Below are 15,173 nucleotides of genomic sequence, written 5' to 3' on the forward strand. Positions count from 1 at the left end.
GAGGCAAGCATCACACAAATATTTTGGTTACTGCATGACATAAGAAAGGTTCATACTATTGCTGAGGATGAATAACGCTAACTGCAACTTCATTTCGGAAACTTAGGCAGGTAAAAAGAATGATTTGATTACAATAAGAGAAGGATTAAGGAATACTTAGCGCAAGAATGATTAATCTAATATGTTTTTCAACATACAAAGGGTACACACAAAATATAATAAATCTATATTTCAATAAAGCAGATGACGTAAAAATAGGACAATCATTGGAAGGATGGGCAGCCTTCGGGCACGTAGGAACCCGCCGTCGGACACTGAGCAAGAGGGCAGTGGTCGTCGGCATCGCCTCCCCACCATGCCACGGAGTAGATGTTATAGTTGTTGAGGGTGAAGAAAGCGAGCACGGCCATGAAGGCCGTCCCGGCATCCAAACCGGCTGATAGCACGTAGGTGTACCTCCCCCACCAGTTCTTGTACTTGTTGTACACGTAATAGTTGAAGATGATGCCGACGACGAACCAGGAGGTGTAGTTCACTGCGTGGGCGGGCGGCATCATGGCAGTCGCTCCGAGGAGCACCGGGAAGTTGATAAGCTTGATCCACTTCTTCTGGGGGAAGAACCGCGACAGAAGCCAGACGAAGAACGGCGCCAGCGCCCCGGCGAGGAAGAAGTAGTTGAGGGAGGAGTAGATGCTCTCGGGGCCGAACATGCGCAACGGGCCAACGACTCCCCAGATGATGGACGCGCTGAAGAAGACTGCGTCGCCGGGGCACGTCCACGGGCTGCCCTCCGGTAATTTGCTGGTGTCGCAGATGGACGTGATGGTGCCGAGAAGCCACCATGCCGTCCCGAAGTAGACTGCAGAGGCGACGACGGTTCCCACCAGCTGAAGCAACGGCAGTTAGGTTTAGGTTTATGTGCATGTCGTTGAGATACAATGGAGACTCGATGAATTAAAGAATAATAGATTTAACCTGGGCAAAAAACATGGCCTTTGGAGGGATCTTCATGTACTGCCCCAACTTGAAGTCGGCGAGGAACGTATGAGCTTGGGTCATGCTAATGTATCCATACGTCTTAAATACGACGTTCGCCAAAGGCTTCCCTGGCATTATGTAACCTATCACCATCTCTGTGATAATGTTCAGTCCCGGTTCCTGCAGCAGCAGAGAAACAAAGCACGTTATGCTATATGCTAAGGTGTGTATATACATATATATACATGGCCGAGGTGAAGGAACCTGATTGGCGGTTGCAAGAATGACACCGATGGGCAATGTGAAAACGAAAGCCATGGCGATCGCAAGGAAGATGCCCCAGTAAGGCAGCTGCAGCTGCTTACCGAATCCTTCGCAGGTGAAGATGGCCAGTGCCATGACGACGACAAGAATAATATGGAACCACCATTGGGGGACGGCCTCGTAGTTTGCCTTCATAAGTCTCCCATGAATGTCTAGGTAATTATCGTGCATCTTGGATGCAGTTTGGCGCCATTGTTTCAGGATGTACCTGTGGCAGGTCGAGCAACACGTATGAATACAGTACAAGAGCAAAGATACAAGCATAGTAGCAGAGGAAGGAAGAGACGCACGAGCCATTGAAGAGGAAGACATGGGCGAGAGTGGCCGTCAATGTCGCAAAGCCGAGCCCGTAGGAGATGGCGAACATGATGCTGAGACGGATATTGCTGTATTTCTCGTATTCAGTGACGTTCAATGTGAACGTCTTCTGATCGAGAACACGGTCGAGTTCGTATTTTTTTCCGTAGACGTCGTACAGGGACGACGTATACACGGGGAAGTTCTTAGAGCCGTACGCATTGGACCAGTAGGCGATGGGGACGATGACGTAGACGAGGAAGATGTAACCAGCTAATATGTTGAAGGTAGCAAACGCTGGTGAAGCCAGGGGACTGCCCAGGAAGCCGGCGATGGTGGACCAGTCGAGGCCGAAAGACCCGACGCCGAGCCCGTGGAGGCCGGAACCAATCTGATGCGCGGTGACGGACTTCTTCCAGATCAGGCAAATCACGGAGATCGCGGTGATGGATGGGAACAACACGTTGGGAACAACGTAGTAAGCGAAGCTACAGGTGACGACTATCAAGAAGAACTGGAATCTTGACACACCACCCTTGGGCCTCTTCTCTTCCTCATGCAGTGCTCTGCACACGACAACAGAACAGAACTCAATAGGCTGATGTACAGATATGGGAAATGCATTGTAGAATTTACCTGAAGAGGGAGACTTGGACGAGGTTTCCCGGCCACCACATATACGGTGAATCCACCAGGTACTTTCTGAACAGTCCGGCCCATCCGAATCCAAGCAACTGAGGTTTCGCACGAACGAACACAAGGCGTGAGTATTAGACAGTTAGATGAGATTACTGGTACGAGCGAATAGGATCATGTTCTGAAAGCATGCATGGAATGATATGAACAGAGTAATCCGACCTGGGTTGTTTCCGATAGCAGCAACGCTGCGATGATGTTGATGCCGCGATGGTAAAAGGCCCTCATGATGGTGACAATGCCCACTGCGTAGACACCGCCAGCACCGGCGTTAGCAAAGATGGTGATCAGCACGTGCTCCTTGAGGTTGAACGGCCCAGGATTCATGGAGAAAGACCAGTTGGTGAGCGGGATCTTGATCGGCGTGGTGGGCAGGATGGCGGCCATGGCTCGGCCGACGGGGAGCGCCAGTATCTGAATGCAAACCGACGACAGGGTGATCTGGTTCTCTCGGTAGCCGAGGAACTGGTTGACGAAGGCGAGCAGGACGCAGGAGACGAGCCCCAGCGTCCATGTTCGGAAGGTCAAGCATGGCAGGCTTGGATCGTCGGTGGCCGGCACTGTGAGCCTTACCTGCTCGATGGGGCTGTCATAGTTTTCCTCTGCCATCACCAAAGCATTCATCCACAAACACAAATCATATTCGAAAGCAAGATCTGTTCTTCTACACTCGTAGACTTGAAACGACGTAAAAAAGAACCACAAGAAAGAGGAAGACGGAAACAAGAGTACCTGTGTTTCCAAGGTCTCGGAGCTCATCGGCGACGGATTCCATGCTGCTCTTTCTCCTCCTTTTGCATTCATGATTCCAAGTCGATACTTATAGATATCAAACCGCACGACACGGATTCGGTTCTGATTCCTCCAGCAAAACATTCCCAAAAACATACGTATGCGTTTTCCTTATCTGCCATGAACGAACCAACCACGAAAGAAAATAAATGAATCTACTATTCCTGCACCGCCACGTCATCGGAACGCAGGATAAATATGAATGCACGATCAACCGAGGCTGTTCGGGGTGGTTTGATGCTGGATAACTGTTTTGGTATGTACAGTGGGTGCATTAGAATGCGTTGGAGAATAAGTGACCTCTATTTATCGCCTGCATTTACCCTCCCGTTTTGGAATATGTTATTACTACTAATGTTGAAAAGGTCTCCCAGAAACCAGCCCGAGACACCGGGATTGATTTTTATGATTATTATTATTATCATCATCATCAAATACTAAGTATAATTTCAGGGACTAAAATGTGAAAAAAAATCAGAAATCGGTTTTCTTCCCCGCCGTCTCTCTTCTCGCGTAACGGCACGAGAGAGGGGCTTCGGGTGAGGGGAGATCGGGCAGAAAGAAGGGAGAAAGGAGGAGAGAGAGAGAGAGAGAAGGGGAAGAAGAAAGAGAACATGGAAAAGAAATGAAAAGGTAAGAAATAAAGGATCGGCTGTGAAAACAGACGAGAAAGAAGAGATGAAGTGATAGAAGTGAACGATGATCGGAGACTTTCTTTCCGTCAGCGCCTTTGAGACCGCCTTTAAGACAATTAGTTGATAGATGATGATTGATTATCAAAATAATTTTTATTATTTATCTATCGAAAGATATGTTGTGGGGTTTGGTTCGAAGTGCGGTACTTAATTCGTCCTCTTTTCCTTAGGCATGGGTCAGACCTTTTTGATCCTCGTATATCAGACATGCTAGGCTCATGGTATCTATCATGGTGGATATGAATGGCGTGGGTCGACTTTTCTCTGGGCATACTTAGCCTAGCGTCCTCGCCATAGCACATCTGATAGCATGGGTCGAACTCACATGCGTCGAGCTTGTTTGGCCTGAAGTCTTCGTCATTGCAAATATGATGGTACGAGTCAGGTTTTCTCGACTCATAAGCATCGGGTATATTTGACTTAAAATCTTTGCCATAATAGATATTGGTTATATGGATTAGGTTTTCTTAACTCAAACGCCTCGGGCACGATTAGCCTAGGACTTTCACAGTGGTGAATCTGATAATATTGATTGGGTTTTCCCAACTCATATGCCTCGGGCACGTTTGGTCAAAGATTCTAGCCATGCGAATTTGATAGCATGGGTCGGGTTATTCCGACTCATACGTCTCGGGAATGTTTAGGCCATGGTCTCTGTCGTAGTGGATCTGGTTACATGGGTCATATTTTCTTAACTTACATGTGCATGTTTGGCTTGAGGTTTTCACCATGGTCATATTTTCCTAGCTTTCTTGTCGTAGCAAATCTCGAAGCCACACTCTGTCATGGTGGATATTAATAGCAGATAATTTCTTCAACTGCAGGAAATCTCTGAACAGTTGAGGATGCTAATATGTATAAATAACGATCAAATTTACTATCTCAAGCACATAATGTAATTACATTTCATATTTTATCATGGTATCAAAGTCATTGGCTCAGAGCAATACTTATCTTCTAGTCGATGAGAAATTGTGGTCGTTGTTGCCGTCGCTCTTGCTACACTTGCAAAGTCCTCAAGCAGCGATGCCACCACTACGGTCGGAGCTCCGAAGGCTTTTAACTTACTCTTAAAAATAATAGCATTATATCTAATTATGATGCTTATTTAAGTAATAAAAGTCATAGATTCTCTTTTGAAATCTTCTCTCTATACCTTTTTGAAATTATTTATATTGATGTTTGGGGTCTTGCCCTAATTACTTCTTTTGATAAGTTTAGATTTTATGTCATTTTCGTAGACTACTTTACCAAGTATACATGGTTATACCATCTCTATCATAAATCTGAAGTTTCAATAATTTTTTCAACTTTAGATGGTTGATCGAAAACTTCTTTCAATCTATAATCAAAATAGTTTACTCTAACGGAGGCATTGAAAATCAATCCCTCATATCCTGTCTCTTAGCTGGTAGTATACAATACCTTAAGTCACCCTCACATACTCTTCAACTAGTTGGTTCTGTTGAACGTAAACATCAACATTTGTATGCTCACTCCAGTCCTTCAGTACCAGTCACCATTTGAAAAACTATTTCACAAATATCTAAACCTTCAAAAACTCAAAGCATTTGGTTTTTTATGTTATATATGGCTACGTCCTTATGCCTCGTATTTTTATTGTATATTCTCTTGAACATAATATCTTTCGATGGTACGAACCCTAAACTCAAAATTTCTTTATATCACATCATGTTATTTTTGTGGAGTCTACCTTTCCATTTCAAAACCTTGAGTCACATACTGTGCGCCCTTCTCCAACAACTATACATCACTGGAGTACACTATTGATCTCGGCAAACGAGTCTCCCACAACACCATCCGGTCATTCTCCTCAGGATCCACACTCTCTCCCGATTTAGCAGCTCCTCACTCCCTCCATTGCAACTCTCCATTTTTCACAAGGTTCCCCTACTACTGAAGTATTGTCATCGACTTCCACTTCGTGTAAGATTAAGTTGTCAGACATCAACTACATGTTTCTCACGTGCATACGGTTGATCAGCTAGCAGACTCACTCACAAAGCCTCTCGCCTGCAAATTATTTTCATTGTATCGGTCCAAGATCGACATCCTTGATAGAAGCTCAATCTTGCGGGGGCATGATAGCATATAAGATTTCCTCAACTGCATGAGGAAATCTCTAAGCAATTGAGGAAAATCCTCTCTGCTAAAATGTATAAATAGTCATCAAGTTCATTATCTCAAACATACTCTGTAATTACATTTCATATTTTATCAGATTTTAGGCTTTCTTATCATAGCAGATCTCGAAGCAGCACTTCACCGTGGTGGAATTTGGGCTTTCTTAACGTAGCGAGTCTGAAAGCCACTCTACCGTGACAAATTTTGGGCTTTCCCACCATAGTGGATCTCGAAGCTACACTTCACAATGACAAATTTTGGGCTTTCCCACCATAGCGAATTTTAAAGCTGCACTCCGTCATGATGGATTTCAGGCTTTCCTATCATAGCGGATCTCAAAGTCTCAATCAATTGCAGTGTATTTCGGGCTTTCTTGCTATAGTGTATCTCAAAGTCCCATTCTGCCATGGCATATTTTTGTCTTTCCTGCTGTAGCGGATCTCAAGGCTCCCCTCCATCATGGCGAGTTTCAGACTTTTCTATCATTGGAACCTTCAAGGGTTTACCCTTGAGGCAATACTAATCTCAATCTTGAGTGGAGAGAGATCGACAACTCTTTCTTAAATCCCTTCCCCCCAACGTACTAAGAAAGAGGACTCATTTTTCACCTAAGCCTTTAGAGTCCAAAGCCTTTAGGATCTCAAGAGCTCTTGGTCTCGCCCCTCAAGATCTTCATAGGAGCATTCCCCACCTTATATCGGTAGGGTGGGTTGGTCTTCAAGTCCCACATTTTGGTATTAATTCTTCTCCCCTATCTTAGCTCAGGATGTCCCTTCTTTCTCACACTAGTTTTTCTGGGTCCTTTAGTCATTAATCGCTTGAGATTCGTCCATCATCTTCAAGCAATCTAAAGGCAGAGTAAGTCGGATCATCCTCATTGGAGGAGGCATCTTTCAAAAACCAAAGGGCTCTTCGGGACCTAGAGTCCATAAGGAATGCCTACAATTGTGATTTAGTGGTGAACACACCTCTTCTGAATTGCCTGCAATCCTAGAATTGTATCCCGACAGACTTCGAGCTGCATGTTCCCTGACCCTATCAGCACCCCTTCAACCTAGTTTCAGGGGCTTTTTGTTTGTCCTATGACACCCTCGAGGTGGGGCTCCATCTTCCCCTCTACATAGGAATAGTGTCCTGCCTCTAATGATAGAGGATTTTGCCTTTTTAGATGGCGTTCTATTTGTAGTAAGTACTATCTCATAGTGTTCATCGAGAAGTGCCACTATGCCAATATTATCCCAACCCGCACCCTCTTCTTCTCTTGCTTTTGACCATATAAAGGGAGGAGCGACTACTACTTGGCTACCTGAGAAGGTTCGAAAGTGAGTGGCACCCCTTCAAATAACAAAGGTTGAAGGGAAGGTTACTTTTTTGTGAGAACAAGCCAGGACTGGGGATTTACCCTCACTTGGTCAGTGTGCAATATTAAAACACCCCTCCCTTCCCGTCGAATGAGCAAGCAGATTATGTGCATTACTTGAGGGATGTTCTTTACTCTTCTACAACAATCTGGAAGATGGATGAAGATTGACTGATTGATGCGGGTCTCAGCCCGACCCCTTGGTGTATGACCCAAACATTCCCTTATTTAGCTCGAGCTTCATTTTAATCTTGATTTGGATTATATCCAAGTATGAACCTATACGCCTTGAAGAGGAAGGAGCCTAGTTCCATGTCGAGTGTTGTGGAGCCCTGTTTGACCTCAATAGTTGCTCGAGAACCATCTTTGAAGGTGCTAGATCTACCTCAATTGGGTCACAATGATGGTGTCAATGTGGTCCAAGAAGAAACACAAGATTATAGCATAGAGGGCCGCACGCTCTCAAAATACAGTCGCTCGTGAACCCCGTCTACAAAGACACCAAAGCGGAGTGGTCATTAGCTAATAACCCAAGTTTTTAAAGGCATCAAAATAAAGTATGTCGATAGAGCTACCTGTATTGATCATTATCCTCTTTACTCAAGTGTTGATCATCCTTATGAAGACCACTAAGGCATCGTCATAGTTTGGGTCGAGGTACCCCATCTCTTCTTCTTTGAAAGTTATTTTCATGCCTTGTCCTAACCTCAGGCATTTTTCAATGGTGGCTTAGGCATAAGCTTTAAGCCTCGAGAAGCTGTCTCCTCTCGAGATGGGTCCACTGATGATGACTTAAATTTATCTTTCCACTGGACCTTGCGAATTGGGAGAAGATTTTTAGGGTTTTCAAATAAACCTCCCGAAGTGCCCCTAATGAATGAGCTTCTTGATCTGGTCATTCAAATCACAACACTCCTCCATATCATGGCCATAATCTCGATTGAAGTAATAATATTTTGATTTATTCCTCCTCTCTAAGGACGTCCTCATCGTCGAAGGGTCGTTTAAGAATCCTTTTTCCTTTATTTACAAGAAGATTTCGATTCTTATCATGTTTATGGAGGCTAACTTGGATCTCGGGCAAGATATTTCATGTCGACCATGCTTCTTCCATCATGGTGAGCTCGAGGTCAGAGTTAGAGATGGTTGTTTTTACCATGGCATTTTGTGAGTTTCTTCATGCTTATTTGAGATCATTGTCTCTACGACTAGATACTAATTAGCTCTTTGGAGGACTTCTAGCACTATCGTCAATGGCCTCTCTACCAATGACCAGAAAAAGTGAGCAGGCCTAAGGCCTAACATAAAACCTTGAATCTCGAAGAATGAGTGGGCTTACTGCATGCCTTGGATTTCTTCCTCCGCTTGTTTGAGCCCGAATAGTATCTTTGTAGATAGCCTTATACATATATTCTGTAGGGAAATCTAGGGGCGACATCACATTCGCAGTGGAAGAACATTAAAAATAAAATTCCTAATTGCCTAAAGATGTGTTCGTCATGCTGTAAAGATCGGTGCGTAAAAATTATGAAACTTAAAACTGCGTATACAAAATATTGTGTTACATAGGGTAATCGTATATCCGTGAATTCCTGCAGATCTCTAAGAGAGGTTAAAGGAGGTCAAGCATCCTTCTCTCTAGCGGTGATCCACACAGTAGGATTGTGACAATGCACCTCAAAACTTTGAGTCTGTTATCTGAGGAGGAGAAGGGGAGGAGAATATGAGAGGTAACCAAAAAAGACTCTAGCCAATGAACCATTAGTTCCCACCTATTTATAGGGGTCCCCTATCAACATATCCCTAATGGATATAGCCATATTGAGTATTAGATCTTCATCTAACTACCTAAGCCTCTTAAATTAGTGGATCTCTATCTAAAAATCTCTCATTGACTCTTAATGAATCTCATTTATAAGATCCAATAATTCATGGGCTTATTGGATATCCAATAAGATATGGGCTCCGACGGATATTTCAACATCCACTCATCGCAATACCTATCATGTGTGTGTGACCCTATAGACCCAATATTGAGCTAGTCATATCTTTCAAAACTCTTTCTGGATCAATGTATTATTATCTCTATAATAATTCACTCGACTCATCAACTACGAACGTACTAAGCCACTACGCTGCAGTCCCCGAACGATACAAGAGAATCCAATCCATTGGACATGTTTGTCATCGGTTACTATATACATATAGTCCCTCATCCATCTAATATCCCAATGACCATATATCGAGCATGGTGCTATGAGACCTATACGGTTTCTACTCGAGTCTCGCTCTAATCGGATTCTCCCGGAGAACTCTTTTTCTCTCAATCCGAATGACCCTGACTAGTTATTTGTCTGAGTAAGAACACATGAGATATTCTTCTCATGACACCGAAAGTGAATGATCCTCTATCGACACTCAATAGTCATGGTAAGGTTGGCTATCACTCCCGATGATTAGCTGTACTAGATCTGGAACCTCTAGACCTATAAGTTCGGTATCAAAGAATTAAGTACTTATATAAGACATCATTGATGTCTTAAGTATAAGGACCAGATATACCACTGGGACTACAGAATCATTGTCTAACAATAAAGTATCATCAACCATCCAGCATTCCATAAGCGAATCAATTAGTGAACTCATTCTCAAACGAGCACCCGTACTATATCTCTAGTGTCCCCACACGAGCAGCATGAGACCAGTTGCATCCATCATACGGACAGGTATACAACACACTAGTATGTCCAGTCATCTCGATGTCCTTCTTAAGTAACCTATGACCGGGATTATTTAGGATATGTGTTTAAAGATGAATCGGTCTCATCATTTTAATCTTACTATGATCTGATTCTCATTTCGCGGATCCATAGACATCACAATATAATCAAGCAACAAGCAATATAAAGTGATAAAATATCAAATAATAATAATAAATAAAAAAGACTGCTTGTCAAGTCACATGTGTCATCACTTACATGATTTGCTTGCAGGGCACCTATGACTAACATATTCCTAAAGAAGTTGAGCTTGAATTCTTTTATGAGTTGAGCGAAGAAACCTACTGAAAGTAGGTGACTATACCATTCCCAGGTCGAGCCTCTCAGTGTTGTTGGGAACGCGTGGCACATCAAAACATCCGAGGTGCCATACAAAGACATTTGAGCATGAAGGTGATAGTGTGCTCCACTAGGTCGGAGTTACCGTCCAAGGCTTCTACTGATGGAAGTCAAAAATTTGTCGAGATCAGTTCCTCTTGGATGCTCTGAGTGAATGGGGAGTGACCCGAGATGACATCAACTGAACCTTCTCTCTTAGACTGTTGGAACAACTAAAGCATCTCATTTAAGCACTAGTCTATTTGTTGCAATTGGACCTTCAAGGAGTCATCCATCAAATCCATCAATTGGGTCATTTATTTGAACAAGGCAGGACACTAATGCGGTAGTGCACTAATTCTACTATCGGAGAGCAGGGTGCTCCTTTCACTGCTAGCTTAACGGGCTAGAGATGGTCTTGAGTTGTCGATGCCGAGTCGGTTGGGGCAATCCCGATGGGGATGCCGACGATGGGTGAGACATCAACCGTGATTGAGATAGTGGCATGACTTATTGAGCTAGTTGTGGCAAGAGTAGGATGATAGGTTGCATCATGCCCGTGAGCGTCTGTACCTGGTGGGTGAGATTCAAGATTTTTTCGATAGAAATAATTAGGTGGCTCGTATTCGTTCCTAGAGGTGAAAGACTGGATCATTGAATAGACGACAATAACGCTCTAGTGATTGAGCAAAAGTGGACACATTCACATGAGGGAAGGCGGATAGTTACCCCAAAGTAAAGGTATTATGGGTTGGAGGCAAAGCCTCCTCATTGGAGCATTTATTAAGTAGGTTAGCGGGTGAAAATTTCTATGATATTCAAACCCTTCTTCTAATGCCATGCTAAGGAAAAGTACTGTCGATGTTTTAATTAGGCTGACTTTAGCCAAACCCGAAGGCACAAGAGTTTCCGATGCCCCCTCTAAGTGGTCTCGATGTATTTGAGGTGGCTCCGAGGTTAGCTTCAAATGGCTCGAAGGTAGACTTGGAGTGGCTCTGAGGTGGACTTGAGGTGATTCCGAGGTAAAGGTTTGATTTCCTGAGTGCTTCCTATATAAAGACAAGCATCGAGAGAAGTTTTTCAATAGGGTCCCTCTTGCACACAAGTCAGTCCGAGGTTCCTTTTGGATTGCTAAGCATTCTTGAAAAAAATATCATCCAAGCCAATGCTAAGAATCAACTTTTATTCTTGATCAGTTGAGGGGTCACCGTATAATGACTCGAACATCTCTCTTTAACGTCTTGCCCGACTAAATGGGGAGTCATACCCAAATAAACTCCCATGGATTATAGCCGATAAGCTATAGCCAACCTCATTTTGTGCATCAATGCACGATTAATTGATCGGCTATGATTCACTATTAAAATATTTCCAATCAATATCCAACAACCTTACAAATGCTTTAGCTTATTTGGCAAGACACTGCAATGCCAACGTTCTTTTCTTTTTGTTGGGAGCGGTAGTACACCACGTAGCAACTTGTTTGACCATTAAAACTCAATCTAATTTTTTTCAAAAAAAAAAGGTACACACAAAATATAAGAAATCTATATTTCAATAAAGCAGATGACGTAAAAATAGGACAATCCAAAGCACAATCATTGGAAGGAAGGGCAGCCTTCGGGCACGTAGGATCCCGCCGTAGGGCATCGGGCGAGAGAGCAGTGGTCGTCGGCTTCGCCTCCCCACCATGCCACGGAGTAGATGTTATAGTTGTTGAGGGCGAAGAAAGCGAGCACGGCCATGAAGGCCGTCCCGGCATCCAAACCGGCCGATAGCACGTAGGTGTACCTCCCCCACCAGCTCTTGTACTTGTTGTACACGTAATAGTTGAAGATAATGCCGACGACGAACCAGGAGGTGTAGTTCACTGCGTGGGCGGGCGGCATCATGGCAGTCGCTCCGAGGAGCACCGGGAAGTTGATGAGCTTGATCCAATTCTTCTGGGGGAAGAACCGAGACAGCAGCCAGACGAAGAACGGCGCCAGCGCCCCGGCGAGGAAGAAGTAGTTGAGGGAGGAGTAGATGCTCTCGGGGCCGAACATGCGCAACGGGCCAACGACTCCCCAGATGATGGACGCGCTGAAGAAGACAGCGTCACCGGGGCACGTCCACGGGCTGCCCTCCGGTAATTTGCTGGTGTCGCAGATGGACGTGATAGTGCCGAGAAGCCACCATGCCGTCCCGAAGTAGACTGCAGAGGCGACTACGGTTCCCACCAGCTGAAGCAACGGCAGTTAGGTTTAGGTTTATGTGCATGCCTTGGAGATACAATGGAGACTCAATGAACTAAAGAGTAATAGATTTAACCTGGACAAAAAACATGGCCTTTGGAGGGATCTTCATGTACTGCCCCAACTTGAAGTCGGAGAGGAACGTGTGAGCTTGGGTCATGCTAATGTATCCATACGTCTTAAATACGACGTTCGCCAAAGGCTTCCCTGGCATTATGTAACCTATCACCATCTCTGTGATAATGTTCAGTCCCGGTTCCTGCAGCAGCAAAGAAACAAAGCACTTATGCTCTATGCTAAGGTGTATATATATATATATATATATATATATATATATATATATATATATATATATATATATGGCAGAGGTGGAGGAACCTGATTGGCGGTGGCAAGAATGACTCCAATGGGCAGGGTGAAAATGAAAGCCATGGCCATGGCAAGCAAAATACCCCAGTAAGGCAGCTGAAGCTGCTTGCCGAATCCTTCGCAGGTGAAGATGGCCAGTGCCGTGACGACGACAAGAATAATATGGAACCACCATTGAGGGACGGACTCGTAGTTTGCCTTCATTAGTCTCCCATGAATATCTAGGTAATTATCGTGCATCTTGGATGCAGTTTGGCGCCATAGTTTCAGGATGTACCTGTGGCAGGTCGAGCAACACGCATGAATACAGTACAAGAGCAAAGATATAAGCATAGCAGAGGAAGGAAGAGACGCACGAGCCATTGAAGAGGAAGACATGGGCGAGAGTGGCCGTCAGTGTCGCAAAGCCGAGCCCGTAGGAGATGGCGAACATGATGCTGAGACGGATATCGCTGTATTTCTCGTATTCAGTGATGTTCAAGGTGAACGTCTTCTGATCGAGAACACGGTCGAGGTCGTATTTTTTTCCGTAGACGTCGTACAAGGACGACGTATACACGGGGAAGTTCTTAGAGCCGTACGCATTAGACCAGTAGGCGATGGGGACGATGACGTAGACGAGGAAGATGTAACCAGCTAATATGTTGAAGGTAGCAAACGCTGGTGAAGCCAGGGGACTGCCGAGGAATCCGGCGATGGTGGACCAGTCGAGGCCGAAAGACCCGACGCCGAGCCCGTGGAGGCCGGAACCAATCTGATGCGCGGTTACGGACTTCTTCCAGATCAGGCAAATCACGGAGATCGCGGTGATGGATGGGAACAGCACGTTGGGAACAACGTAGTAAGCGAAGCTACAGGTGATGACTATCAAGAAGAACTGGAATCTTGACACACCACCCTTGGGCCTCTTCTCTTCCTCATGCAGTGCTCTGCACACGACAACAGAACAGAACTCAATCGGCTGATGTACGGATATGGGAAATGCATTGCAGAATTACCTGAAGAGGGAGACTTGGACGAGGTTTCCCGGCCACCACATATACGGTGAGTCCACCAGGTACTTTCTGAACAGCCCGGCCCATCCGAATCCAAGCAACTGAGGTTTCGCACGAACGAACACAAGGTGTGAGTATTAGACTGTTAGATGAGTTTACTGGTACGAGAGAATAGGATCATGTCGTGAAGGCATGCATGGCCTGATATGAATAGAGGAATCCGACCTGGGTTGTTTCCGATAGCAGCAACGCTGCGATGATGTTGATGCCGCGATGGTAAAAGGCCTTCATGATGGTGACGATGTTCACTGCATAGACGCCGCCAGCACCGGCATTGGCGAAGATGGTGATCAGCACGTGCTCTTTGAGGTTGAACGGCCCAGGATTCATAGAGAAAGACCAGTTGGTGAGCGGGATCTTGATCCGCGTTGTGGGCAGGATGGCGGCCATGGCTCGGCCGACGGGGAGCGCCAGTATCTGAACGCAAACCGACGACAGGGAGATCTGGTTCTCCCGGTAGCCCAGGAACTGGTTGACGAATGAGAGCAGGACGCAGGAGACGAGCCCCAGGGTCCATGTTCGGAAGGTCAAGCATGGCAGGCTCGGATCGTCGGTGGCCGGCACTGTGAGCCTTACCTGCTCGATGGGGCTGTCATAGTTCTCCTCTGCCATCACCAAAGCAATAATCCGCAAACACAAATCATAGTCGAAAACAAGATATATTCTTCTACACTCGTAGACTCAAACGACGTAAAAAAGAACCACAAGAAAGAGGAAGAAGGAAACAAGAGTACCAGTAATTCCAAGATCCCGGGACTCATCGGCGACGGATCCCATTTCGCTCTTTCTCCTCCTTTGCAATTCGCGATTCCAAGCCGATACTTGTAGATATCAAACCGCACGATAAGGATTCGCTTCTGATTCCTCCAGCAAAACCTTCCCAAAATCATACGTATGCGTTTTCCTTAACAGCCATGAACGAAGCGACCACGAAAGAAAATAGATGAATCTACTAATCCTGCACCGCCACGTCGTTAGAACGCAGGATAAATATGAATGCACGATCAGCCGAGGCTGTTCGGGGTGGTTTGATGTTGGAGTACTGCTTTGGTATGTTCATTGGGTGTATTAGAAAGCAGGCCGACCGAACAATTCAGTTGGAGTATAAGTGAACTCCATTTATCGCCTGC

General features: G+C 45.1%; 2 protein-coding genes across 2 annotated transcripts; both read right to left on the bottom strand.

Annotated features, from left to right (window-relative positions):
* Positions 1-263: 263 nt before the first annotated feature.
* On the bottom strand, positions 264-2,904 carry LOC135680506 (oligopeptide transporter 5-like). The gene is made up of 6 exons (XM_065194473.1): positions 2,458-2,904; positions 2,236-2,333; positions 1,593-2,165; positions 1,243-1,510; positions 976-1,158; positions 264-887 (listed from the first exon to the last, which is right to left on the bottom strand). The coding sequence occupies exons 1-6, from the start codon at positions 2,902-2,904 to the stop codon at positions 264-266; spliced, it is 2,193 nt and encodes a 730-aa protein (XP_065050545.1).
* A 9,079-nt stretch (positions 2,905-11,983) lies between these two features.
* On the bottom strand, positions 11,984-14,655 carry LOC135680511 (oligopeptide transporter 5-like). Its single transcript, XM_065194479.1, has 6 exons — positions 14,209-14,655; positions 13,987-14,084; positions 13,345-13,917; positions 12,998-13,265; positions 12,696-12,878; positions 11,984-12,607 (listed from the first exon to the last, which is right to left on the bottom strand). The coding sequence occupies exons 1-6, from the start codon at positions 14,653-14,655 to the stop codon at positions 11,984-11,986; spliced, it is 2,193 nt and encodes a 730-aa protein (XP_065050551.1).
* Positions 14,656-15,173: the final 518 nt, after the last annotated feature.

Source organism: Musa acuminata, chromosome BXJ1-1 (assembly GCF_036884655.1).
Source record: "Musa acuminata AAA Group cultivar baxijiao chromosome BXJ1-1, Cavendish_Baxijiao_AAA, whole genome shotgun sequence".
In the NCBI taxonomy this organism is placed as follows: Eukaryota; Viridiplantae; Streptophyta; class Magnoliopsida; order Zingiberales; family Musaceae; genus Musa; species Musa acuminata.